Raw genomic sequence first — 20,879 nt, forward strand, 5'->3', positions numbered from 1 at the left:
ATTTAATTAAAATATTATACAGCACAGGAAATTTTTAATATAAATATATAAATAATTTATGTTTTCTATTTTACGGAGAAACTCTCTTTACTTTTTTATTATTATTGAAGTACTCGACAGGATAAATCAAAGATGCTTGCTTAGTGGCAAAGCGATGCCACCCATAACGAAAATGCAAAGACTCTCTTCTCTTTGGTTAACGTCATTGGCTTTTTCCCATTGGGCCTAGGTGGTTCTCGAACACCCAAATTCCTTAATTACCCCTACTATCCCTTGTTGCGCTTGACCCGTTTGTAAGTTTTAAAAACCCGGATGAGTCCTGGTGGGAAGAGCTGGTCTTTTTTTTTTCCTAGAAGAATTTTACAGCCTGTGTTAAAACAAACCTTAAACTTCAATTCATACATAAAAATAAGGAGTTTCAATCGTCGATTGACAAGTTTGTATAGGAAAAAAAAAAAAAAAGAATTTAGAAATCAACCTATGAATGAGAATCGTTTTGCCTCAAATTAATAACTCAAATTAATAACATGGGTTATTTTTAGGATAAAAATCATGATGTAGATTGGTTGTTATGTATTGGCTCTTTTTTTAAAGTTAGATTTATTCTTCCTAACTCAAATTTCCTTTTTAAACTCAAAATTAATACCCTGCATTTGCTTTCAAATTTACTTATAACCTAGGTTTTTTTTATTAACAAAAAAATCTAATCTAATTAAATTTAAATTATAAAATTAAATAAAAATAAAAATCGGGTCCAAATCGGGTTCCGGCGGAAGCGACCCTTGCGCGTAAATATCTCCAAATGAAGGGTACTATAGTAAGTCCAAGAAGCCTCGAAATTTCCAAGAAACTCACTTAAAATTCGGATATATATAGCAGTTTTTAATAACAAAATTTCGTGTTTAGTTCGAGTTATCGTACCAAAAAGCCGGTTCAACTCTGTCTTGCTGTTCACAATCGATTTTCTCAGGAATTTGTTGCGAAAATCTTCTTCAGTGGAGATTTCCCCAGAAAGAAAATGGAAGCCTTCTCATCTTTCTTCGATCCCAATTCCAAATCTGGATCGAGAAACCAATGGAGTTACGATTCGCTCAGGAATTTCCACCAGATCTCTCCCCACGTCCAGGCTCATCTCCAACAGGTAAGCCGAATTTTGTCGGCTCATGATCTTTCATGTTCTTTAGATTCTGTTTGTTTACCGAGAAAATAGGGGATGAAAGACGAAAGATTCTTGCATTTACCGCGTGAACTCCTAGGGTTTTGGTTGACTTTTATTCTGATTCATCCAATTGATCGATTGGTTGTCCTGTGATTCCCTTTTTGTGGAGCCGAGCGCAAATAAAATGAAGAAATTAGGAAAATTTGTTTGGTGCAATGAAATTTAGGTTTTCTGTTGCGGTTTTTGTCCAATAACTTGATTATTGATTTGAAGAAAAGGGTGAAAGTTGTCTTGAGATTATGCTATAAAGATGAAACTAAATATTAAATGAATTATAGGGTTTGGCATAACTTGGTCGCGTTTCTTCTCTTTCTGTGGAAGAAAGTAGTGTAGTTTGGTTAGTTTCTCTTAATTTCTCTTTCTTGTTTTAAATTTTGATGTCCTTGCCTACAAATTTTTTAATTTGCTCATATAATCTTTTAGTTTGTTTCCACTTGTAGCTTATGAGAATTGTTTATAGTTTTATCTGCAGTAGTTTGTTTGATCTTCATAATTTGACTTAGTTTTTTTTTTGGTAGCTTTTGTTTGTTTTATTGTCTGAAGAGTGAAGCCTGTAGAGAAAGATTCTGTTAGGGCTGTACTAAGTTTGGTTGCGTCTTTAACTTTGTAGGTTTACATCACTTTATTTTGGGCTTTGATCGCGTCCGCTGTTGGGGCATACCTTCATGTTCTTTATAACATTGGTGGCTTGCTTACAACTCTCGCCACCATGGGATGTATGGTCTGGGTACTCTCAACTCCTCCTTATGAAGAGGTATGATTGTTGTTTTTTGTTTCTCACTTTGCTTGTTATCTCGTTCGGTACTCTGCTTGGTTTAGTTATATTTTATTCTGACATTTTTTTTTGGTTTATTATTTTGAGCAGCGAAAGAGGTTTGGCGTGTTGATGGCGGCTGCTGTTTTTGAGGGGGCTTCTGTTGGTCCTCTGATTGATCTAGCTGTTGAGATCGACCAAAGGTATATGTTTGTTTGAAGTCACTTAATATTTTTTTGGTGATTTGAAGTTACTTAATTTGGATTGAAGGTTAACAAAAGTATACGTCTGGAACCGTGACTTGAGTTTTGATTATGGATGAAAATATATCGATCTAGTTATAGTTGCCTTTCCAAACATTTTAGCAGCAGAATTTTAGATATTTGATGCAGTTGATCTGGTTAGTTTATTTTTATTTTATTTGTTTTTTTTCTTTAATTTTGACCTTTTGTGTTACAAAATAATTATTATAATAATAATTATTATTATCGTTATTATTATTATTAATGCGTTGGACGTGGTTGAGATTGTTACCCATGCTTCGACACTTTTCTGGTGATTGAAATGTTTATTAGTTTGTTGCCATTTATTTTACGGTTTAAACTTGAATGTTAGAAGGGTTTGCTGATTTTTCAAAATCATTTCCTCTTTGTCAGCATTCTTGTCAGCGCATTTGTGGGAACTTCAGTGGCGTTTGGCTGTTTCTCAGCAGCAGCCATGTTGGCTAGGCGCAGAGAGTACCTTTACCTTGGTGGCTTACTTTCTTCGGGCTTGTCCATTCTTCTCTGGTTGCACTTTGCTTCTTCTATCTTCGGGGGTTCCACTGCTATTTTTAAGTTTGAGGTTAGGTTACTAATCCTGTTTTTCAGGAAACCATTCATCGTTTGCCTTTGCACTTCTGCTTATACTGTTTTCCTTCACTTATCTGCAGTTGTATTTCGGGCTTCTGGTGTTTGCGGGCTACATGGTAGTGGACACTCAGGATATCATTGAGAAGGCACACCACGGTGACACGGACTACATTAAGCATGCCTTGACCCTTTTCACGGACTTCGTTGCTGTCTTTGTTCGAATCCTCATTATCATGGTAAGTTGTCCTAAATCTATTTCAGGGTACATTATCAGTCCTACGTGTATCTATTTATCAATGTTTGTTATATTGTTATCCGAGTAACTAATCGCATGAAATTCTCTGTGCAGTTAAAGAATGCATCTGAGAAGAATGAGAGGAAGAAGAAAAGAAGAGACTGAACTTCAGTGGAGAACATGCCAAGGAGCGATCATCCTTTACTATATGAAACTACAAACTTTTCTGTATTATCTTTTTTTCATCGTAGACTAGAGAAAACGCCCGAACAAGAAAGTGAATACATGTGACCGCTAGTACTTGTTAAGTGGTATTTACTTCTGTCTAGTTTTGCTAATGTCACTTTTGTGTGATGTAAATCTGAAATCATCCAAATGGTTTACGTTTTCTTGACGTTCGTTTTAACTTTTGATTGTATGATGAATTGAATGGCACTGTTTGGTTTACATTTCTCGGCAACTCACTCTTAGTTTCATCCTTGATATTTGATCGTTAAATCCTGGTTTCAGCATTTTTCATCCTGAGTTGGAGGTTCAATTATTCGAGAAAAATCACATCAATTTGTAAAAGTACGTAGAACAATGGCAAAATGAATAATTATCGCTAGTTTTCTTTCTTTTTTTTTTTATTTAATAGAGAAGTTCTAAAAAAATTGGTGTAGAGTAGAAAATCAAAAGATCGTCTGCAGCATTCATAATTGTTTCAGCATTTCAGGAGAGCAAATTCATATGAAGACGAGTTTTTTATGTATATATAATCATTTTTTTTATCGATTTAAATTTAAAATTTAAGTTTTGTTATAATAAAAAAATTTTAAAAATAGTTATATTTAATTTTTTTGTTAGAGTAAAAATTTTTTTACAGAAAATTACGTTTCAATTTAAATTAAAAATTTAAATTAACGAACTAAATAGACATGTCGTCCTTATACAAAATATAAATTTTTTCCCTCTTTTAAGGAGATAACATTGCAGTTTATCTTTGTGGTTTAGACTTGAGATTATGCACAAATTAATAGTATTTATATTTTTAATAATAACAATAACAAATTAAAATATAAAAACAAAAGAGAATTATTGTAGGAAAACTGAACAATCACTCAATTAATAATACTTGTCCCAAATTTTCATATTCTATCCTTTCCAAAAAAAAAAAAAAAATCGTATCCTAGGAGAAGATCGGTGTTTACAAAAAGTAAAAATTCGCTTCCATTTTTGCCCTCATTTCTTTCATCTCTCCCAGGTCTCCCTAGCTCTCAAATTTTTAGTTTTATTTATCAATTATTCAAGCCAATTTCCTTAACGCCAGTCACTCTTCGCCTAGCTCTCTCTTCTCGGAGAGAGAGAAGAGAAGGAGAGAGACGCAAAACGACGCCGTCTCTTGTCATCGCAAGCTCAGAGAAACCCTAGACGACCGGATTTCACGTCCCGTCGAAGCTCCCCATCGTCGGCGAAGGTATTTGTATTGAGACTTATAAATCATCCTTTTGGATGCTCTTATATTTCTCCTTCTTGTTCTTCCATTGATTTGCAAAACTTAGCTTTCTAAGTATGAGCTATGGCGAACTTAATTAAGTTACAGTGGCTTCTGTTGTGAACAATTCTTTCCTCGGACTTTTGTTTTCTCGGAAAATATTTCTTTTTCGGTACTTTCTCGTTGGCCAAACGCTTGATATTGGGAGCGATATGTGGGTCTTGTGTGGCTGATGAGTTGAAGTGCGGTGTGATTGTTTTGCAGGAAATTGGAAAGTGGTAGAATGGATAAGTTACGGGAATTTGGAAGAAGAGCCTTGTTTTACGTTAGGGTTCTTTCTGGGTACGAAGAACGGAGGATCCGATCGCTTAGATTGGAGATGGAGAGGCGGATTAAACAGGTTCAGCTTCCGTCTTATTCTTAATCTTCTCATTTGTAGGATTATATTGTCAAAAATGTGTTTGGAATGTTCTTGTTGATTTTGCTTTATAAGTGCCAGAAACTTTTAGGTACTAGGTTTGCCATTTTATGTGATGGAAAATTGGAAATGATGAATGTAATGTCAGAGATCATTATTAGAATGAATTTCTTTTGCTAATAGTAAAAGGAAATATCATTGGTGTCTATCGCATTTGCGTCGGCCTGGTCTATAGCAGAAATTTCGGGATTCACCAATAGAATAAAAATGACCTTACCCAGTTATACTCAAAGGATGGGTTCAATTTCACTCCCCCCACTACAAATATAGCATCAGACAGTCAAGCAGGGACCTCAAAGTGGGGCTCCACTCTAGAGTATCGAACCTTGAATCAGTCCTCAAGAGCGGCATCCTAACCGCTAGACTGGGAGTTATGATCTTGTTTTTGTTTGAAATACTGTATGCAGAGCCTTTCTCATTGCTTTGCAAATTGCATCATTAGGTACTGTATGAAGACATTTAACCTGTGTGCGTTTGTTGTATGTTCTGAATAGTGTTTAATCGTCTGTTGTAATCAATTGATGATTCCCATACAGTAATGTGGGAGCATAATCTTATGTATCTGTCAGAGTGTATAAAATATTGAAAAAGACTAGCATTATATCGGGGGGACTGATACTTGATCAGATTTGCAGTTAATAACTGGTTGTTATTCAGCGCGGGTGTATATGTAAAAGTTCATTTCATCTTTGTAAGAAAATTAAGGAAGCAAAATGATGATGTCAATTGTATTTGATTCTTCTATGCCTATCTTATAAACTTCACATTACTTGTCATAGGTTAGTTTCGCTTCAATCAACAAGATGATTGTTCTGTTCGAATGCAAGAGATACAAGCTTTGATAGACAAGCTTCTTTGCAACGAAAGCTTGTTAAAGTGTGATGTTGATAGGCTCCTAGAAGTTAGTTAGTTAGGTGATTGATTAGTTGTTGCTACTTTAGTATTCTCTTAAGTATTTAATTATCAGTTTGTGAGAAGGGTTAGTGGTATAAAAGGGAGAGGCTAGTAGTCAATAGGGATTATGGACTGATTTGTGAGTTTGGGGGTAACCCTTGGGGAGAGCTAGCAGACCTCTCGAACGGCTGCGAATCTATCTTGTATTCTCTTTCAATTACTTTTCTGTTCAATTCCTCAATTCAAGTCCGGTTCTTATCAAATTGGTATAGAGCAGTACTTTCTTGGGCATAGAAATGGTTGGAACGTGTGGACGTTAGCAGCGATTAGAAATGCCGATGTTCTCAGGAGAAGATCCGGATTCCTGGATCGTAAAAGTGGAAGAATATTGTCTGAAAAATTGATTTTCGGAACGTGGAAAGGTCTGGTTTGCAAAGGAATTCATGGAAGATGAGGTACTAGATTGGTTTCAGTGGGAGGATAGATTCGCGGACGTTTGAGAGATCTGCTAGCTCTACCCCAGGGTTACCCCCAAACTCACAAATGAGTCCATAATCCCTATAGACTACTAGCCTCTCCCTTTTATACCACTAACCCTTCTTACAAACTGATAACTAAATACTTAAGAGAATACTAAAGTAGCAACAACTAATCAATCACCTAACTAACTAACTGATAACTAACTAACTAACTATCAGATGTCTCTTAGAAAATGGAACCATGCTTCAGTTCAACTTTCTTCATCTTATTCTGTTTTAGCTTTCTCTATTCTTATTTTAGGCCTGATTTTGACGTCAAGATGGCGGTTGTCAATGCGCTTGAAATCATGTCTTTCTCCCTCTTACTCTCTCTCCAGGCAGAAGAAAGGAAGGCAGCTATAAGAAGGATCCCCGAGCAGGCTATTCTAGGAGAGGTTCGGCGTATGGTTGAAGAGATGCAAACTTTAAACAAGAAGCTAGAAGAAACGGTAGGTTGCAAATTTCTGTGGCACTGGTTTTTGATAGGGCTTTAAATTGATCATATTGTTGGGGTGCACCGTCTCGCTAACTTTTATTTAATCAAATCTTCTTTTTCAATACTGAGTGAGGACAAGGAACAGAAGTGGACTTTTAAATTTAAATAACTTAGGATCTTGTTTCTTGAGGCCTTTTGATGGCCAAAAAAAATTGAGTCTGAAGGTTTATATACGGTGCTAATCTTTGAATCACGATCACACTCTCACCACATCATGCATGATCTTATCTAAGCATGCTAGTGATCTAAGCATGCTAGTGTCATTCATTCAGAGATGATTAATATTATAATAGAAGCTCAACGGTTAACAAGATTGGATAACTTATGTTATCATGGCCGATGCCCATAACCCCTTTAAGCTTGATTCTAGTCGGATATTTCTCTCGGTAATGGGAATAATTGATCGGCTCAACCACTATTATTCGTAGGAAGCTGCTATTGAAGAGTACTTTACGCCCCTAGATAAAGAGGCTGAGAGTATAATGAAAGTGCAGCTTGAAGGGGAGGAGAAGACGATGAGGCAAATGATGGCAGCAATGCAAGAACAGGCTTTGCTCGAAAGAGCCGAGGCCGCAAAAAATGCAAAAGTGCATAATATAGACACAGAAGTCAGCAATAAGGACTCAGAATCTTCTGCTGCGCAACAAGCCAATGTGAGATGATTTTAGCAGACTTGAAATGGCAGATTTTAGAATCAACTTTTGTAAGAGTGCCCATCAGATTCTCTTTCCTTTTTCTTTTTTTTTGGCGGGGGGGTTGGGCTGAATCGTTATTTGTGCTTTGAGATACGTGGTTCTCTTATTAACCGAGTTAAAACTTGGTTAGGTAATAAGGTAAATCAACAATATTTTGTTCTGTGAAAATGTGATATGCAGTTTTGTCCCATTAAGTCAATTCATACCATGCGATAACGTCCAAGGATGACTTTATGCTTAGCGAGGTACTGATCAAGAATTTTACTAGTCTTAGAATTTTTACTAGGATCGGAGTGTTTTTCTTTTTCTACCCATTAACATGTTTGTGTAAGATTAAGATTGCGAATTTAGCAGGATCCATATAATTAGACACTTTCCCTAACAAAAAAAAAGGTAATAATAGTTAGAGGAACTAGGAAAGAGAAAATCTACCCCTAGCTATCCTTGCTACGCTTGACTTTGTTTCTCGTTCAATTTTAGAGATTCTAAATTACCTATGGACTCTTTTGTGAAACTAATGTTGTTTTCTAGTCTATTACCCATGGGACAAGGACGTTTTGATGGTGAAGTTATCATGGATTTTATTTCTAAATATAGTAGTAAATTAGGAAGGAAGGTATGTTTTTTTCAATTATACTTTGTAACAAGTATACAATAAAATGAAATATATATATATATATATTTATATAATTTTTTTTTATGAAGCGCGTGTGAGAGCTTTCCACGATATAAAAGAGGAGGCATTAGGTAGGTTTCAGAAAGTAAAGAGGCAAACATCAATCTGATATATAATGGTCCCTTTAGTTTAAAGTCAACCGCTCAACCCAAGAGCTGATTTTACACCCTATACGTTACAATACAATACGTGGATGTTTTTTTTTTAAACAATTGTATTTTTCCGTCTTTACTAATATATATGTGCTTGATAATAAAAAATGGGACAATTCTATAGCAGAGTAAAAATACCTTATTTCTAGTACATAGAGGTGAAATATTGGGCCACCGGCTCAGCTCTGACAGCCCGTGAAAATTTTGGGTCGGCCCGGTCCTAAATGAGAAAAGAATGGCCCAGTCCGGCTTTAAAGCCCGAAAAGTTTAGAATTGACCTGAAATTTTATAAGATATTTTCAAAAAAAAAAAAATTTAAAGAGAGCATTTGGATCGGGTTGGCCTTGCCCAAATAAACTTTTGGGATCGAAATTTTAGCCCGGCCTGATCTGAACTAACAGTGATGAGCCTCGGGTTAGCTCGTTTTGTCTAGTTCAAACTCACAGCTCTAGTAGCATACAGTTTTAAGTGTCAAAACACTTTCTTAGATCAAATCAATGTCATGTTAAATTGATTAGAATATGATAATTTAGAGAAACATGATAAAAAATGTTATCGCGGAAAAGCATCTTACTGATATATTTTTTTTTGTTATGCGTACTTAGAATCTCTTCTTTGAAAAAATAACCTAGAACTTATCTCTGCAAGCTCACCTGCGTTTATTTTTTGAGATATTTTTTTTTTATTTTTTATTTTTAGCTCTGCCTTCCTCAACCAGTTAGTCCAAGCACAAGTCATTTCACAATGCATAATACCATAACCGCATTAATGTTTGGTTTCACTTTTCCTTCCGATGGTGGATTTGATTTCATGCAATTTTTGGCTGTGTTGTGGAGCTTGAGGAATTGTTGACCTAGACAAAGACGTTCTAATCTTATCAAAGTGACCAGACATCAAATAAAGTTTGAACAGAAGAAGGCCCAATTACGCTAATCATGGCTTTCCTTTTTTTTTTTTTTTTTTCCCCCATCTTATCCTAGACTAGATGGTGCCTTTCGGTGATGCCTAGATTATAGAAGCACCATAAATTAGATCTCAATTGTCAAGGGTTGAAACTAGTTTTGACTTTTTAAGAAAAGTTTATTGGATGAATAATTCCTAGAAGTAGAAAGTAGGTATTTTATGTAATTATTTCTATTGGTTTTTTACAATTAAACAAATTAGAACGTGGACCGGTACTATTGGGTTTCTTTGGGCTATATGGTCCAAGCCCAGAATCTAGGCCCCGTTTTGGAGATGAACATCTCCTGTCTCAACCCAGGCCGACTGGCTCAAGTGTTATATTTAGCGAGAGTAATCTTTGATAAATGTCTTTAAAAGTGTGTGATTAAAAAATTTCGGAAATGGTAGAAAATATGCCAAATATCAAAAGCTTAATAAAGTATATAGGTTAATTTTTAGTTATAGAAATTAATATGCCATAACTTGTTAAGTTATGGTTCATAACCAGATAAGTTATAGACAAACTTGTCAAGTTATAGTTTATAACCAGATAAGTTATTGACAAACTTGTCAAGTTATGGTTCATAACCAGATAAGTTATGGACAATAACTTATCAAGTTATGGTTCATAACCAGACAAGTTATGGACGAAAATAGTAATTTGGCCTATTTATTAACTTATGTAAACTATTGACCTATTAATTTTAATTCATCTCAAGTCTTGGCCTATTTCCCTCTTTTTCCCTTAAAATTTTTGTCTTTTACTTTTAATTTATAACCATTTTAATTAAATAATTACACTAATAAAAGAGCATTTATCAAGAATAAGGGGTAAAGGTCCACTCTCAAGAGTAAATTTTACATTTTACTCTTGATTCATAATATTTTTAATCAAATAATTATACTAATAAAATGGTATTTATCAAGAGTAAGGGATAACGTCCAAATTCTGCACTCTCAAGAGTAAATTCTCTATTTTTTCTTTAACACTAACTGGATGTGGTGAATTAGAAAAATTGATATTCGAATATAAACTTCTAAAGAAAATTTTATGGTTAATTTACAAAAAAAAAAAAAAAAAAAAAAAAAAAAAAAAAAAAAAAAAAAAAAGTAATACAGATGAATAACTAAACTTCAGGGAAAAAAAACACTCGACCTATTTGATGATAATTTAAGAAGAGAATGACTGATCAATTTAGTAAGTCTCCTATCTACAAACTAAAATTAATTTACAAATCTCATATTTACTTTATAAATCTCATATTTACTTCTTTTGCTAATCAAATCTTATATTTATTTAGTAATATAATAGTACCGGCTAATTAATTAGGAAGTTTCATATTTACTGACTAATACTTGGTCTTTTTTTTTTATGGTTGGTCATTTTTTTCATATCAATAATTGAAGTTATTTATTGAATAAGGAAAGAAAAGCAGATCATTTACTAAAATTTCTTCTTTTTAGTTATTATTATTATTAGTATTTAGGAAAGCTCAAGCTAAACTTTGACTAATAATCTTGATATTTATTAACATGGTCATCATCAACGTCGCCATCAAACCAACATCACTATTTGGTTGCGTTATGAAAAAAAAAAAAAAAAAAAAAACCTTAAAATCATGGGCTTAAAAAGGCTAAGGGCAGTGGAATCTATCCATACATATCTCTAAGACTCTAACCGAAGATTTCCCATCACAAAATTTCTTTTATCCTCTTACTCCCAAATAACTTTTTCTCTTTTGGTTATCTTATATTGAATCTTTATAATGGAGAAAGTTATTTTGTTCTATTAATTTAATCATTATTATTTGCAATTGTTAAATTAATTTATAATGTTTAGATATGTATATGTTCACATTAAAAATTTATAACGTACCGTACATAATTAAACTGTTAAAAAATTAATCTAATGATCTGACGGAACAAAATAGTCTTTTCCACAAGACACTCTTATCTTATAGTAACACTGTGGGCTCGTTTAGTTCGTTGATTCGAGTTTTTAATTCGAGTTGAGATGTGACTTTATGTGAGAGCTTTTTACTGTAATAAAACTCGAATTCTAAACTCGAATCGGTAAAATGAACGGGGCCTGTGAATTACGTTGCATTGTGTTGCTTGCTTTATTTCTTTCTATTTTTCTTTTCTCTAAAAGTACTTCAAGTGAGATTGTCAAAGAGAAACTGATTAATTACCGTAGTTTAGTGCTTTTCGTTCTAAAGTCAGAGAAGATTATTTTTCTTTATGATGAAAGGTAACTACAAATGCCTAATTTATTCTTTTGGCCCCATTATATATGTGTTTTATCAGTTGCAAATCCCGATCAGAGCCCACCATAATTTCTTGTTTGTTTTGGCATAATCTGGTTCTTGATATTCATAGTTTTATTGATGATATATATACACATACATACATATATATATATATATATTAGAAAAGGTCCCTTTTCATCTGACTCAATCACCAAGCATTTAGGCTTAGTGGGTGGTTAACTTAATCTTGTCTTTATCATTTTGAACTTATTCCAGAGCTTAGCAACTGTTTATACATTAACAGTGTATTTGGTAGGGTGGAAAAGAGAGGAAAGAAAATAGAGAAAGGATTTTATAAAGAAAAATGAAATTTTAAGTTGTTTAATAGAGAGGAAATGAGGAATGAAAGAAAATAAAAATTTATGAGGCCCATCAATATTTAATCCTTCCAACTTTGGAAAGAAAAAAGGAAGAAAAAATTTGACAAAAAAATGAGATATAAAATAACAATTTTAACGTTCACCATTCATCATATTTTTATTTATATTGGGATATTATTGTAAAATGTCTTAAATTTGACATTTTTCTTTTCACTTTTCTTTCTCTTCTACCAAACAATATGAGAGAAAAGCATTTTACTTTTTTCACTTAAGTATTTTACTTCTATTTTCTTCCTATTTTCTATCTATCCTACCAAACATGGCATAAAGCATGACTTTACTTTGATGTTCTGGTGATTTTATTATTATTATTATTATTTTGTGGACCAAGGTTCTGCTGAGATTTACTACTAGTAGCAAATATTTATGGAGATTATAAAACGTTTCCCTTGTTTTTAATCTGTTTTTACTTTTTATATATGCTGTCAATCATAAATCTAATTATTAAAACAAAATCAACTATAAAGCATGTTTATACATTTTGCCGGCGTTTTATATAAATACATATATATATATATATACACACATATATACACACACACACATATATTTAGCCATTTAACCTGAATGTGCATCTTCCTCACAGTATCTCCGGAATGGCGGTGAAAGAAATTCGATCCGTTATCCTTATATACACACATATATATACACACACACATAGAGAGAGAGAGAGAGAGCGAGAGAGAGAGAGAGAGAGGAGAAGAAGAAGAAGAATGAGTAAGTTATTAATGCTTGATGGCAATTGTCATCAACTTTGTTAAATTAAAGCATAATTTCTTTGGCTAATATAGAATGAGAAGTTGGGTTAATTAGCTTAGGATCACAATTTTTTTCCCTCTTTTATAACGGTGATACATGAAACAATTTTATCATAATAATCATGCATGCGTATGCATTAAATATAGATTTTCTATAACTAAAATTACTTATTTTGTAATTATATTTTAATTTCATGATGTAATTATTTTTTCACAATTTGTTACTTTTCTTTTCCCCTCATTGCTTTGGTGCTAATAAAACGTGATATGCTCTATGTAAGGCCACGAATTTTGACATTCATCGAAAATGATTAAAAATATAAACTGTTTTGTCACCAATAAGCACTGTTTTTTTTTTTTTTTTTCTTTTCCTGTAAAGAAATTAGGGGAACGATGGCTTTGGCAAAGGCCAACGTGCTAATGCCTAGCCCAAGTAGTTGAGTGTGTGTCCACCAGGGTTTAAATTTTAAGTCCCGTTCATTTTACCGATTAGAATTTTACTATAGTAAAAAATTCTCAGAAACAGACACATTTAATTTTTTTACTACAGTAAAAAACTCTCACATAAAGTCACATCTCAACTTAAATTAAAAACTTAAATCAACGAATTAAATAGGTCCTTATAATAATTTATTTTCTTAAATAAAATGGAACCTATAAACCTTACACCTTAAAAAAAAGTCAAACCCCTAAGAACCAAAAGATATATTATAGTTTCTAAAAAAAAAAGATATATTATAGTGAAAGATCCAGAATTCTATAGAAGGTTTGAAAGAGAAATGACCCTATATAATTAATTAGAAAAAGCTAATATTTTATTGGGTTAATATAAAAATGCTCATATATATAGACAGGAATAATTACGTCTAAAGCTCACTAATTTGCATCATATTTAAAATTTTTAAAGGTAAAGGGATCTAGAAAATGGTTTTATTTTATTAATTCAACATCAAACAGGGTTGAAACTGAAAAGCTTATAAAATTATTTGTGCTGTCCAATTACTAAGCATCAATTATTTTATACTGAAACACTACTTATGGTCGTAATATTGAGAAATGCTTTAATTGAGGGGTCCCCTCCGAAAGAGCCCAAAGCAATAATATTGACAATTACATATTATTTGAATGTTTCATCTGTGTCACTTTCTGAGTTTCAACCATATAACACCACTTGGTCTTTTACTCCAAGTACCACGGATTTATAATATGGATTTGCTAATAATTTAAGAAATGGCTTAAATGGTTCTTATATGTCCAATAAAAATAAAGGATTTTGTAAAAGCAAATTTATAACTGATTGAAGTGGGAGTTTAAAATATGGAAAATAATACAGATTATGAAAAAAAAAAAAAAAAACAGGTTTATACCACATTATAAAATTAAAATGTAACTTATAAGGAGTAAAATGTTTAGAAAAAACTGTACTATAAGTTTTACAGATTACACATAATCTTGACAAATGAGTAATTTTTTTCATCATGTGAATTATTGCTCTAAAAAAATTAGGTATTAGTTCTAGTGTAATAAGGTGTCTTAGGTGTATGATGGCCTTTCGTTGTGGTTTGTTGTTCTTGGTGTGATTGCTTTTTGAGGGCCAAGCAACTTTCAAGGTTTTGATCTGTGTGGTGACGGCGGTAACGGCGCGTGGTTCATTCACCGCTGTTATGCGGCGCTTCATCATCGTTACATCTCTCAAAATCATCTTCTTTACTTGGATGTCCTTTTGTTAGTAGTTTCATTATCAAAGGCTTTGACAGCGCTGCTTAGCGTCTTCATTTTGTTTTCTAATGTATTTAGGTATGTAATAACGTAGATTTTTACACCAAATATTTTTTTAGGGAATTTTACGCTAAATGTTTTGGTGTGTTTATCTTGTTTTTTGTGTTTGGTTGTGTCTTCATTATGCTAGATTTGTGTCGTCTTGTGTGGCTTTAATGCTACAGATTATCTCTCCATTTTGCTTGATCAGATACTTTCATCGATGGTAAAGGATATGTTAAAAGCAATATATGTACTTGATCTCTAGTGTATCTATAGTCATCCGGTTTCGAGACTCGATACATGCTGGGCCCGTTTAGTTCGTTGATTCGAGTTTTTAATTTGAGTTGAGATGTGATTTTATGTGAGAGTTTTTTACTGTAGGAAAAAAGTTAGATGTAATTGTTTGTGAGAGCATTTTACTGTAGAAAAACTCGAATTATTTAAGCATTTCATTCGAGTTATAATTTTCTTATAGTTTAAGACCTTACAGGTTGGGATTGGGGTTTATATCGCCTTAATTTAGAATATATTTTTTCCTAAAAAATGTGTTATCTCTTTTTGTTAGAAAAAAGGTTGGTTAGATCATTTTCAATACAAATGCTAATACTAATTGTATTTTTGACATTAAAAAGTATAATATGCATATTATTTTTATTTGTAATCCAATGTATAATGCTATTTTAGATGCTAAATTTACTATTTTTCCTATGGTCATTAAGCTTTAAAACTTGTAAAAGTACATTTTTAATTTTAAAATAATTTAAAAACAAAAAAGTTGTAATGATTAAATGAGAGTGAATTTCTCTGGTGTTTCTTCTTTTGAAGAAACACCAACGCTCCATGTTTATCAACCGTCAGATTTGTATTATTTTTTTAATCTGATTTGACTTTTGACCAGATTTAATAAAGATTTGACGGCTGATAAACAAAAAACACCAGTATTTTTAAAAAAGATAAAACATCAGAGAAAGTCCCTTAATGAGAAGATAAAGTACAATTGGTAGAATATTTATTACAAAGTATATCCATAAATTTAGTATAACAAATAATATTATATTGGAGAGTATTTTTTATACTCAAATATTAAATTTATAACAAATAGTATTGTATTAGAGATGCTCTTAAAATTTGGAAACATACTTTATATATAAAAAAAAATTAAATAAGAAATCGAACTAAGTGTGACCTTCTATATGAGTATTATTATTATTAATTGGAAATTGACTAATTTACGCGCAGTGTGATTCAGTACTTTAAGGCATGCATTCTTAGCTGTTAAGAAACTATAGGTGTGTTTCAGTACTTTAAGGCATGCATTCTTAGCTATTAAGAAACTAATGTCTCGTTAGCTTTGTAGATTTAAATTTTTAATTTGAATTAAGATGTGGTATTTTTTTAAAATTTTTAACTGTAATAAAAAAAATTAGATATGACATTTTTTGAGTGTTTTTAACTTTAAAAATTTAAAATTAAAAACTCAAATAGATAAAATGAACGAGGCCTAAAAAAAATAATTTTCTTTGACAAGTCTTATCGGATAAAATAGAGTCTAGAAATTTTAAAAGGGTTCTAAACACATTTGAGTTCTAAGCCCACAATTCAAGTTTAGAAAAAAAATGAACCAAATACTGATTCAAAGTTTCAAATTTGTTTTTGAATTCAAAACCTGATGAATCCGTAAGTGAGCAGACCCTTAATCAATACTACGTCTACGAACAAATACTATATAATAGGCAAGGATTACCTAAATAAGCAATTATATGAAAATTATTTATTTTACTCCTAATTTCTATCATTGAATTGTTTTATTGGCGTGACATATCTGCTTAACACGACATGCCACAAAAATTGCATACTCAATTTCATAAATATATAAACAGCCGAATAGGACGCTATGGCAAGTTTGCCGTGTTATGTGATGTAAAAAGCTAATTTATAAAAAATATTATTGGTGGAGCATAATCCACTACAGACCTCATTGCCTACCCTAACATTTTGGATGTCATAAACCATTGAACCAACCACTCACCGAAAAATAAATAATAAAGAATTCCCAGATTTTGAGGGGAAAAATTTAACAATAATTTTATAAAGGAAATAATATATGTGTATATAAATAATTTATTTATTTCCAATTTCCATTGCCAACCCTATTCTTGGATGTCATAAGGTGCCATTCTACTTTTCAAAGGAAAGAAAAGGGAAACTTAAAGAAGTTCTGATTTGGAAGTCTTCAATAACAACATTAAATAAAATAACCCATTTCTCAACAAACTATTTTATCCGAAAAAAAAAATCAACTCTATACTGTACAATACAATATTTTCTTATGATGACATACCAAACAAGACTATGTAATGAGCACTTTTCTATTCCTCCTGCCCGTAACAATAATAATCATTATGATTGTTTTTGAACTACTACAAATTACTATCGTATTATAGAGGGTTTTTAGTATTATTAGGCTATATTTAGTAGCTTATATTGTATTGTATTATATAAAGTGTATTATATTGTGTTGTATTATCATAATACAATACGGTATTTGGTGTCATGACATATTATAGAATGAGTTAAAATGTAAAATTTTAACAATTTGGGGGTCAAAATGCAATTTTTTTTAAATTAGGGTCAAAATATAATTTTTAAAAGTTTTGAGATCAAAATGAAATTTTATAAAAACTTGGGGTCAAAGTATAATTTTAAAAAAAGTTTTGGGGTCAAAATGTAATTTTATTAAAGTTTTAGGGTCAAAATTTAATTTTTAATAAATATAAAATTTGCATTATGCCCCCTAAAATGTAATTTTTAATAAATATAAAATTTACATTATGCGCCTCAAATTTTTCAACAATTATAGGCTCCGGCATGACCTTGACATTTAGTCGTACACAATTCATACATGAATTATTGATCCACTATAAAATAATACAATACAATACGCTAGAAATGAGATGTATTTAATAAGACAACATAGACCATATTAATTAACCATCCTTATTAGTTTATACAATACGATGATCACACTAAACATTATATTATTGTATTATTATACAATATGGTATTTTAATACGATCAAATGAACATGTCCTTAGTCTTTAAATTATGAGCATTAAATTTTTTTTCTTTGTAGATGGTGTTAATTCTTGACATTGAATTTAACGAAAGATTCTTAAAATTTAACATAAATAATCACCTTCCAGTTGCATTTTAACCAAAAATTTTATAGAAATAATACATCAAATACAATATATCCTTTCACGGTTGTTGAAAAACCTTATAAACTAGAACATTTTGTATTTAATATAATTATTTCTCTAAAACTTTGAGTTACTATATGCGACATGGATGCAATATCAGGGACTAAAACTATCTCTTTTAAATTTCAAATGATCCCTCATCAATTTTTATATAAGGACTTAAACTATCAAAAACTCAAAGTTTAGAGATTAATCTATTAAGAAAAATGATCAGGGATGAAATAGACAGTGCTCATAATTCAGGGACGGTGTCAATAACTTTATTATACATTAATTCTTTTTGAGAGTTTCTCTGAGAGTCCGTTCAATCGATAGTATTAATTTTTAACCGTTAAATTTGATTAAAATCACGTCAAATTGAAAAAGTACGTAAAACAGATAAATTTTAATACATATTTAACAACTGAAAAGTAAAAAATTACTTGTAGTCTAATTTTATAGGGACTACTAGAGAAAGCTCCTAATTTTTTATAAAACTTATTACATATAATTACAGTACATGTATTAATACATAAATAATGTGTAGGCTCTAAATCCAGACGTATCTACCTTAAGAGAGTGTGATTGCTTGAAAATCATATCAGAGCACAACTAATGTACCAAGTACTTTGATCTTTATCGTGTCCTCTCCTTATTATAAACCTAAAGGAAAAAGGCAACATATTTCTTTAAGAGAAAACAATGGTATCCATTGGTGCCCATATGCTTCGTGGCCTCGTGGGCAGGTGTGGACTGCCATGGACCATGATGCAACCCAGGCGCTATCAATGGCCCTTTAGTTAGCAAAAGGTGGGTGACATCAACCTGCTCATGCTTTTCACCTGGCAATCAGTTCTCTCCACGTGGCATTGGGCTCTCCTTCCGCCTCTCTTTTTCCTCATCGTCTCCCTCCAACCAAACAATGGATTGGGGCTCTCCCTCCTTTATTTTCCCTCATTTCATTTTTTTCTCTTATCAAAGAATGCTCTTTATTAATTTGAGTTGAAATATAATTTTATGTGATAATTTTTTATTATAGTAAAAAAGTTAAATGTGACAGTTTCTGAGAACTTTTTACTGTAACAAAATTCAAATCGGTGAAATAAACGTGACTTTAATCTCAAAAGTTACTTTGGCCTTACTAGATTAAGGGCATGTTTGACAGAGCTTTTTAGAAACCGTTTTTGGCTTTCTGGGTCTAAAAATTACTTTTGTAAGTGTTTACTTGATATGTCAAAAATGTTTCGGCTTTTTAGAATAGTTTTTAGTCAAAGCCATAAAATGAGGCTTTTAAATAAATATTTTTTGATAGACTTTAAAACTTGTACGAGAGTTTTATTAAGGTATTATAAACTTCATTCCAAAACTTTCATTACTTATTAAAAATTTTAAAATTATTTGGACACATTAATGGGACGTTTGGTTTATGGATTCAAAATCATGATTCATGATTTTGATTTTTGAAATTTAAATTTTTTGTGAGAGAAAAATACTGTCAAAGCATTTGAAACTCGTTCTAAAATGATTTTATTTTTTGTATGAAAATGAAAATGAAAACGTTTTCAATCTCAGGCAGAAATCATTTTTGAAAATGCGTTTAGTAGTTTTATCAAGAGGTTGTTTTTAGTGTAAAAAAACCCATTAATGTCTCTCTTTCTCTCTCTATGCTCGAGAGATGGGAAAACGAAAACAAAAAATGACTTAAAGTAATTTTTCACTTCTCATTCATTTTACACTAAACCAAAAAATCATTTTCATTTTCATTTTTTGTCTTTATTGTGTCAAACGCAGTTTTAAAAACGTTTTCAATTTTTTTTCTCGAAAAGTGTGAAAAATAAAAACGCGATCAATTCTAAACACGGCCTGTATAGAGCCAAGAATTATGATTCAGAACCAGAGATACACCCTTAAAACAAATATCCCATAAGTTTTTTAAAAATATGGTTGTAAACACTTACTGAAAAGTCACAGCTTTTACTTACATTCTTTTATAGATTAAAAGAAAAAGGAAAAATGAGATAAATACTTATTAGAGTGCATGAGTTTACATTTTTATTCCTTATTCTTGATTAATATTTTTTAATTAAATAACTATATTAATTAATTAATAGTAAAGAGTAAAAATTAGACCCAAGTACTATGCAGGTAAGTTCAACACTTTTTTCAAAGAAAAAACTCTCAAATGGGTCCTAAACAGCTTTTAGACGTGTTTACGATCTTCCAAAAGAATTTTGACTTTTTTTTAAAATAAAAAAAAAATCAGATGAAATCTGCAAAATTAACTTCTTAAAAAAATTCTTTTGAAGTAATTAAAACAGAACTTTGATGAGACTTTACAAATTTTCTTCTAATATTTTTTATCGTTTATTAGAAAATTTAATTTTTTTATTCTATTCAGTTATTTTACTCAAAATATGATCCTAAACATTTATTGAAAAGTTGTACATTTATGCATGAACCTGTTTTGAACTTTGAACCTGAAAAGCTATATAGCAACATTGTGAGTCACAAGCCCACTTGATTCAATCTGTAGAAAAGGCAACACAAATATTAGTGCGTCTTTTTATGCGTCTGTAATATTGAGTTTTTGTTACGGGCGGAGTCGGTATAATAAGTTAGGCGAGTGGGCGGATATATAATTTTAAGGTGCGTTTGGTTACTGTTGAGAAATAATAATGGAAATAGAAATGTAAATGGCAATGAAATAGAATGGAAAGAAAAAATAATTCATTTATTTGGTTATACTTTTACAAATATAATGAAATGAGATATGAATATATTCATATTGACAAAATTATCTCTCATGCTAATATAACTAATATCATATATATTAATATAATAATTTAATAACTAATATTATATATATAAAATTAAAAGGATATAATATATATAATTATAATTATAGTTATATAATTAATTATTATTATAATGCAATCATAATATATAATATAAAATGATATATAATATAATAAAATAATAATATTGTGATTATTTTATATTATAATGTTACAACTATACTATATTATATTATTAGAAATATAATATAAA

At 31.1% G+C, this 20,879-nt stretch overlaps 2 protein-coding genes across 2 annotated transcripts; both read left to right on the forward strand.

Moving 5' to 3' along the window:
- The first annotated feature begins 906 nt into the window (after nt 1–906).
- Nucleotides 907–3,519, forward strand: LOC21406791 (bax inhibitor 1). The gene is made up of 6 exons (XM_024171099.1): nt 907–1,141; nt 1,830–1,973; nt 2,085–2,176; nt 2,630–2,816; nt 2,905–3,060; nt 3,174–3,519. The coding sequence occupies exons 1-6, from the start codon at nt 1,019–1,021 to the stop codon at nt 3,222–3,224; spliced, it is 753 nt and encodes a 250-aa protein (XP_024026867.1). The 5' UTR covers nt 907–1,018; the 3' UTR covers nt 3,225–3,519.
- Nucleotides 3,520–4,240: 721 nt separating this feature from the next.
- LOC112093168 lies at nt 4,241–7,813 on the forward strand. The gene is made up of 4 exons (XM_024171115.1): nt 4,241–4,515; nt 4,798–4,933; nt 6,762–6,872; nt 7,348–7,813. Exons 2-4 carry the CDS (start codon nt 4,817–4,819, stop codon nt 7,579–7,581), a joined length of 462 nt encoding a protein of 153 aa, XP_024026883.1. The 5' UTR covers nt 4,241–4,515; nt 4,798–4,816; the 3' UTR covers nt 7,582–7,813.
- The last annotated feature ends 13,066 nt before the right edge of the window (nt 7,814–20,879 follow it).

Source organism: Morus notabilis, unplaced genomic scaffold (genome assembly GCF_000414095.1).
Source record: "Morus notabilis unplaced genomic scaffold, ASM41409v2 Scaffold789, whole genome shotgun sequence".
Lineage (NCBI taxonomy): Eukaryota > Viridiplantae > Streptophyta > Magnoliopsida > Rosales > Moraceae > Morus > Morus notabilis.

Excerpts from the sequence above, each read along its gene's own strand:
- LOC112093168 (XM_024171115.1), top strand. The coding sequence starts at position 4,817 with ATGGATAAGTTACGGGAATTTGGAAGAAGAGCCTTGTTTTACGTTAGG. Across the intron at positions 4,934-6,761 it reads TGGAGAGGCGGATTAAACAG|GCAGAAGAAAGGAAGGCAGC; the intron begins GTTCAGCTTCCG and ends CTCTCTCTCCAG. Across the intron at positions 6,873-7,347 it reads ACAAGAAGCTAGAAGAAACG|GAAGCTGCTATTGAAGAGTA; the intron begins GTAGGTTGCAAA and ends TATTATTCGTAG.
- LOC21406791 (XM_024171099.1), top strand. The coding sequence starts at position 1,019 with ATGGAAGCCTTCTCATCTTTCTTCGATCCCAATTCCAAATCTGGATCG. Across the intron at positions 1,974-2,084 it reads CAACTCCTCCTTATGAAGAG|CGAAAGAGGTTTGGCGTGTT; the intron begins GTATGATTGTTG and ends TATTTTGAGCAG. Across the intron at positions 3,061-3,173 it reads TTCGAATCCTCATTATCATG|TTAAAGAATGCATCTGAGAA; the intron begins GTAAGTTGTCCT and ends TTCTCTGTGCAG.